The following is a 7,637-nucleotide window of genomic DNA, read 5'->3' as shown; positions in this document are numbered from 1 at the left end:
CTCGGTCGGGCAAAGCCCGATGGGCGCGGCGGCGGCGGGGCCTTTCTCCCCCTCTGCTCGTGGTGCGCTGGCGCGGGCGGCGTCTCCGAGCGGTGGCGTTGGGCGGCCGCGGGGCGCAGCGGCGCGGTGGCGGGCTCGCGGGGCCGCGGGGTGGCTGGCTGCTAGCGGCGCGCCGGTGTCCTGGATCCGCTCGCGGCGGGTGGCTGCGGCGCTCCCTTCTAGGGAGGTGGCGCGCGGACGGCCTCCTGCTGGATCCGGCCGGATCTGGCAGTGGGGGTCGGCCGGCGGCGCTTGGCTTCGGTGGTGTGTGACCGGCGGCTCCTGCGGTTGGAGCTCGCCGGGCGACGCGGGTTGGGCAGCGGTCTGGTGTGGCCATTGCTCCGGCCAGGGGCGGCGGCGTGGGGAGGCCCGACGCATGATGGCGGCCTCCCGGTGTCGTGGCAGCTTCCCGTTGGCTCGGCGGATCTGCCTGCGGCGGCGGCCGGCTTCTCCGGCGTCGGCTTGTCTGCGTTCGGTCCGTCTCGGCCTTCACCCCATCTCCTCGGCACCCGGGCGCTTCTTCCATCGAAGGGCTGGCCCTCTCCCAGCTGCGTTCCATCCCGTGTCTCGCCCCCGGTGCAGCAGGACCGAGCTCGTCTCGCGCACAGTGCAGCAGGACCGAGCTTGTCTCGCGCACGATGCAGCAGGACTGACCTCGTCCCCCTCTCGGTGCTGCAGGACCGAACTCGTCTCGTGCTCGGGGTTGCAGGATGAGTCGATGGATGCCTGTGCTGGCCAGCTTATTGGGTCTCGACGCTGGGGGTCGCCCAGGGGTGCGAAAGGTGGGACCTTTTCACCCGTCTCTCTGGTCGGGGTAGCGGCGGGCCTCGGGTGAGGTGGTGTCAAGGTCTTGGATGCCGGGGCGGCGGCCCTGTAGGCGGTAGCGCGGTGCTCTTGGGCAGAGACCATGGCTTTGGTGTTGCCTGGTGGCCATGGCCGTGTGGGCGGCGTGGTAGCTGGGGTGTGGCGTTCGGTGGCAGTAAGTGTTGGCCGGGGTGAAAACCTGTTCTGTCTTCGGACGGACCGGCGGTGGCGAAGCTCGTTCCCTTCTGGAAGGCGTCGTCGCGACGCTCACGGCCCGTCGTGCAGCTCCGGGGGAAACTCTGATCCTTGGATCGGGCGGCGTCGTTTCCTTCCTGAAGGCGCTGCCTTGAAGTTCACGGTTTGTCGTATGCGGGTTCATCTCTTAGTGATAGTAGTGCTAGGGGTGGTGTTGCTACGCTCAGCGCCTTTGTTCCTTGCCTTGGGTGTGTGTGGTGGTGGCGTGCGTTTGTACCGGGTGATATGGATCTTTACTTTATATATAAAGCGGGGCGGAAGTCTTTTTCGGTATAGTGAAATGTCTAAAAAGATTTATAGGAACGGAGGAAGTAGATGTGTAGCTATTTCTCCTTATGTTGCTTCAGTGATGTGAGTGTGCCAAATCTTTGCCGTGGTTGTTTGTTAGAGCTTTGTCAATTCCAAGTTTCATTGGACAATTGCGCTTCAAAGAATTTTATGCCAATACTCTGTACTCCGTGTTTTTATACTTTATTTAGGTGAGTTTGTACTCAGTGTTTACATCAGCCTCTTTGTTGTTTCTTTTATTTCCAACTGGTTCATCTTATGTTCTTGTAAATATCGTTTCAGACAGTCGAACGTCTTTCACCACAGCCAAGAATAAGACTTGAGCTGCCAGATGTTATCAGCTTGTTAACGCACACTGGCTGTTTGGATCATATATCGACCGCATATGAAAGTAAATATGACACAGTAATCTTAATATAAATGTTGACAGTTAATGGCCGGCGTCTAATCAGCGGAGGACATAAGGTAAGCCACCAAGTAGATGAGACGAAATAGGGTCATTGTAGGTGGTGTTACCTCCATTAGCCCGTCCACAAATGGCATAATAGTACTGTAAGAGCACCTAGTACAATCACACATAGCTAATATAAGCTGCCAAACGTCTGCGGATACGTCTGGACGCGTTCGCGGACGGTGACCGATCATACCCTATGTTTCACCTACAAAAACCATAATAGCTATTTCACGCTTATCATTTTCACACAAAAGCATGCAACGACATGATCTACGTACAAACTACACCACTATCAACTACACAACTCGTCTTTCTTGTTGGAGATGTTGATGAAGTTTGTGCTGGAGCCGCCGGCCTTGTGATCATTGGCGTTCGGGCGCACCTCCGACTCCGGCTCTGCCTCCTCTTGCTCCTCGTCGGCAAATATCTCTGCGTCCGCCTGATAGTCAAACGGCGGTTGGCCTCCACCTCCGCTTCTGACTGGATGGAATCGAGGATGGCCTGCTGCTCCGCTGCCTCCTCTGTTTGGGCCACCTTGAACTCCGCCAGCGCATTGGCCATGGCGAAGCCTGCAATCGAAGCCTCCGGTTATGCCTCTTTCGGCTCCTGCTCCTCCACGGCCGCGTTGTCCTTTTCCAGCCCTGCCCCTCCGCCTACTCCTAGTCCTGCTCCTCCTCCTCCTCCGGTTGAGGCAAGCCGGCTACGATCCGAGCTTCGCGCCCGGCCCGAATCTCCTCCAGCATCTGCAACCGCCGGTCCGGAGTAAGATGGCGTAGGTGGTGATCGGGCCATGGCTAGCGGCTGACGGTTGCCGGATTGAAGTTGGCGGTGTGGAGGGGAGGAAGAGGGTAGAAATGTGGACGGGCTAGGGTTGGGTCGCCATCGTCCAGCTTAAATAGTTGGACTTGGTCCATCGGGCAGATCGCCGGAGTAGCGCCACACGACGCCATGAATGTGTCCTCACCGAGAAACGGAGGAGGCGCCCGTCAGACCGATGGTTTTTGCGTGTGTCTGTATGGACTCTTGCAATCAATCCTACATGGCAGACGCGTCCGGACGTCTTCATACCCGACCCAGATATAGGCCGGGTATGGGGAGTGCCGGCCAGCCCGGGCGTTTGGGCCGGATTTGCCGAGTCCGGTTATGAGCTGTTATCTGTCCAGACGGGTGCGTTTGGGATGAATATGAGCGCTCCGGTTGTAGATGCTCTAAAGGAGGTCCACTTGTTCGGTTGTTCTTCAGGCTGTGAGTGTAGTGGTCATGCGGTCGTAATAGGAAGAAGGTGCACACACTGCAAGACGATCTATTATGAATTATGAAGAAATCGAGTTGAGTGGATAATCCAAATTCCTCGACCATTGCAGTAAAATAAAAAATTCGCTAGGGAACACCACAGAGAAAGTTAGTGAGGCCCCGTCTCAACCTCGGTCACTGCTCTTCTATGTGGCAAGAAACTCTTTTTTTTTTGCGGGCAAGAAACTCGACTGAACTGAAAAACTTTTTTCAGTTGCCAGTGAAATAGCCAACGTGAGAAAATTAAGCCAGTAATGTTATGTAGACAGTTTTTTTTTCTGCGAAAGAATGTCATGTAGACCGTTAGCCTACGTTGTAGCATATGAGATACAGTAGCTCATGAACGGCTCTGCTGGTAGCAGTGCCGGAGACAACCAAAAAATCGACGAAACATTGAACAAAGTCCACGTAATTTGGTATGAACAGTGATCGTGTACTGTGTCCCCGCGCCTATGTCTCGCTTGAGGCCAGACAGTAGGACGTATCGCTCAGGCAGCCGCCCGATTGGGCCGGCCCAGCCCGGACACAGGTCTTCAGTGTTTTTCCTTTTATTTTTGCATTCATTTTTTTGTTTCAAAATATTCTAAAAATATCCACTATAAAAATCAATTTATATGCAAAAGTTAAAAAATATTTTCATGCATTTAAAAAGTGTTAAATGTGTATAGAAACAATGATTCTGATGTATACAAAAAATGTACAATGTGTATGAAAAAAGCATATTTTTTTTTGAAAAATACTGATAATGCATTTGTAAAGTGTTTAATATTTATAGAAAATGTTTCTGATGTATATAAAAAATGTACAATGTGTATAAAAAAGTAGATATAAAAAAGTTTTCTAAAATGTTAATCATGTATTTGGACAATGTTAAACGTGTATATAAAAAAGAATGTTAACTGTGTATTTGAAAAATGTTAAACATACATATATAAAATGTTCCTGATGAAAAAACTAGACATAAAAAATATATGTTAAAAAAAAAGCTAATCACGTATCCACCGATCGCCTGCTTCTTTCTCCCCTCTCCCCTTCGTCCAGTCTGCCCTCTGCTCTCACCTCACATTCCTCTCTATAGACGAGCTTGAGCGGCTCAGCCATGGCTGGCTCGGGTGCAGCCATGAATTTTTTTTTTGATGAAAAGACAAAATCACTGCTTTTCATTGCGCTTAGAAGGAATAAAGGTTTACAAACTGCACGAGAAGTACAGGGGAAGGGAGTTTAGGTCATATAGGTACATCAATCTGGTTCTTAGGGTCGTTCGACAATGTGCAGAACCCGCCTCCGACCATCATCAATCCAATCCTTGGCCTCCACATGAATTTCCAGAAATAGTGGTCTTAGGCCGCAAGAGGAATTTCTAAAAACTCTGGCATTCCGTTCTTTCCATATGTTCCACCACACCAGAGCGATAATGGATCTCCACGACTTAGCCTGTTCCTTGGCCATTGTAGTACTTGAGCACTGCCACCAGTTGATCAGGGTTCGCCATCGGTGGCAATCAAACTCTGATGCATGTCCAGCTTAGGCTGTGAGTTTGTTGTTTAGCTTTCCAAGATATTTTGATATGTAGCTATTTCTCCTTATGTTGTCTAGTCTAAATTCTGAGTGGTAGAATCCTACTCCCTCCGTTCCTTTAAATAAGGTCATTTTCAGCCTTATACACAATCTGTTGGAGATGCTCTAAAGGTGCGTTTGGTTTATAGGAATTTTACAGGAAGCTTTATATTGTCTATATCTCATAAATTGGACAAGCTGCTGGAGATGCTCTAAGGGTGTGTTTGGTTTAGAGGAATTTTGCAGGAAGCTTTGAAGGAAAGATTTCCAAGGATTTTTCATCTTTGGTGCGTTTGGATCAAGGAACTATTGAATAGTAAATCCAAGGAAAGTTTCCCTATTCGTACAGATCACATCTACTCGTAACCAATTTTCTCACTGAAGCCCGAGGTGATGCAATTTGAAAATACTTGAACATGTGCATGGGCCGAGAGAGACACGATATGCAGTCACTGGAGCATCTCTAGCCGATCCCTCAAAACCTGTTTACTCCTTAAAAAAAGATTGTTTTGAGGAGTTAAACTGGACCTAGCCAAATTTTTATCTGGTCTAACTCATCACAAAATGTAAGTGTTGCCGCAACCAAGTCTCAGGATAATTTCGACCCCCTCCCCTACGACTACCCTCTCCCTCGCTCACTCCACAACCACGCTAGTGCCGCCCAAATCCACCCCGCAGCTCCTGCCCCCACACTGCAGGCACCCTAATCCACCCGCACCCTCCCTGCCGGCACACCCTCTCTCTTTCAATCGGACGAAATGGGCAACACCTAGTCGGCGTCGCGACCAGAAGGGGCCATATAGCCACCCTGAGCACCCACCGATACACCCCACTCCCGGTCCATTTTGGATTTGTCGTCGTCGCATAAGAGGAAGTACCACGACGTGCGGGAGTGGCCGTGGAGGATTGGGTGTGCGAGATCGAGGATCGATACATGGGGAAGCTGCACTGGATCAGCTTGTTCTAGTCGGCGGAGCAAGGGGCTCACACTTACGACGTGATGATGCCATGGTGGTCTGCTTCCACGACAGTCGTGCAAAGATATTGACATCCACGATGTCCTGGAGCTTATCACCGTCGACCCCCCGAGTGGTTTCCCGGTTTTTTCCCACCACAAGGCGCGGCAGAATCAGGAGGCCTTCGAGCAAATCAAGGCCCTGTGCACCGACGAGGCGTACATGGTCTCGCTCCGAGCGAAACATCCAGAGCTCGTCGCCGAGGAGCTTCGGATCTACGAGCTCTACAAGAAGACAACCGATGAGGTTGAGCTATCCGGTGGGGAGGTCGACGATGAGGCCTGACCGCAAGCGATATATCTTTCATCTAGCGACTCCGACTTCGGCTCTGGCGAGGGTGAAGTGGATTGGGAGAAAATCATGGCCGGAGAAGATTAGTTTTGTTCAGTTTAAGTTTGAATTGAGTAGTTTATGTTCATGTTATGCAGTGTATCGAATTGTGCTACCTTTGTTTAACTTTGTGTTTGAATCAAGTAGTTCTATGTTTGAGATGAATTTGTGAGGAAAAAAGTTTTTGAAAGTTAAATTTAAGGAACGTTTCTAACTCCTCCATTTTGAGGAGTTAAGGTTTGAGGGCCCGTTTGAGGGCCTAAATTTAAGGGATCGGTTAGAAATGGTTTTATGAGTTAAAATTATTTGAAAAATGCTCGATACTCCAACAGCAAGTAGCCAGATTACGTGGCTTGACGCTGAGACATAAAATCTGTCATTTCGACTTTGGATTCCGAGTTACATAACGAGACATTCAGAATCGGAAGACAACATGTGCTGCATGCCTCGATCGAACATCGAAGCCGATATTGATTTCGGTTGCGTTTTATTCTTGCCGGTACTACTGATTTCCCATGCATATTTATTCGCCGCAACGATCGTAGGCATATGCAGGCTATGCAGCAGCATGCGGTGATCTCGTGCGTGATCAGTCCTAGCAGCCGACGAACTGGTAGTCGACGACGAGGTGGCCGTTGGCGACGCCGCCCCCGTCGGTGTCGATCCGCTGGAACACGGCGACGTCAAGGTCGAGCCCGCCGTTGTCGCACTGGTCCACCACCCTCGCCACCGTCCTCGCCCCCGTCGCCCTGTTCGTCACCTGGTGACATGACAGTGTCCCGCCGATCAAACAACGCGCGATCCATAACAAGATACACATTTCCTTATAGGAACTATCCATGATGCATCGACGGAGATAGGTAAAGCATATGAGTACGTACCTGGAGGCAGCGGCCGCAGGACGGCTGGCCGTGCGCGCCGGCGGGGCCACAGAACGCCGTCCAGCCGTACCTCTGCCGCCACGCCAGCGGCATGTCGGCGTCCCACGTCGCGCAGAAGACGCTGGCCACGCGCAGGTCCCAGTTGATCTTCTCTGGGTGGTACAGGTTGTACGTCGCCGCCACGCCGCTTGCCTGCTGCGCCGCCGCCCCGTTGGCGGACAGGCAGACCACGACCAATGCCACGAGAACCAGCACTGACACTGGCATTCTTGCGCCAGCAGCGGCGACCTCCGTTGCCATGCCTCTTTCTAGCTAGTTACTGCTGCAACTAGTTATTAGTGCCTAATTGGCCAATCAGCTGCTGCTAATGAGTGGTAGTGTATTGCTCAGTTCTGACTGGCCATTTTATAGACCCTGATTCCGACACCTGCTTCAAGGAGGACGATTGTAATCATCGCCTTCCCTTAATCATAATTTTTAATCACAGTAAGCACCTGGAGTATGTGTATCAAGTTAGTAGTTTATTCAATGAGACATAAGAGGTTACACAAACTATGCTTTGGTCACTTAAACTCTTGCTGTGAGCTTGTTGTTTAGCTTTCCAAGATGTTTAGATATGTAGCTATTTCTTCTTATGTTGCTTCAATGATGTGAGTGTGCCAAATATTTGCCTTGGTTGTTTCTGAGAGCTTTGTCAATTCCAAGCTTCTCATTGGACAA

At 50.9% G+C, this 7,637-nt stretch overlaps 1 protein-coding gene across 1 annotated transcript; it reads right to left on the bottom strand.

Annotated features, from left to right (window-relative positions):
- Positions 1 to 6,631: 6,631 nt before the first annotated feature.
- LOC119320216 (pathogenesis-related protein PR-4-like) lies at positions 6,632 to 7,217 on the bottom strand. Its single transcript, XM_037594317.1, has 2 exons — positions 6,918 to 7,217; positions 6,632 to 6,796 (listed from the first exon to the last, which is right to left on the bottom strand). The coding sequence occupies exons 1-2, from the start codon at positions 7,215 to 7,217 to the stop codon at positions 6,632 to 6,634; spliced, it is 465 nt and encodes a 154-aa protein (XP_037450214.1).
- Between the last annotated feature and the right edge of the window lie 420 nt (positions 7,218 to 7,637).

The sequence above is a fragment of the Triticum dicoccoides genome, chromosome 6B (genome assembly GCF_002162155.2).
Source record: "Triticum dicoccoides isolate Atlit2015 ecotype Zavitan chromosome 6B, WEW_v2.0, whole genome shotgun sequence".
Lineage (NCBI taxonomy): Eukaryota > Viridiplantae > Streptophyta > Magnoliopsida > Poales > Poaceae > Triticum > Triticum dicoccoides.
Note: the sequence above shows the minus strand (reverse complement) of the source record. Positions and strands in the feature narration are given on the sequence as shown.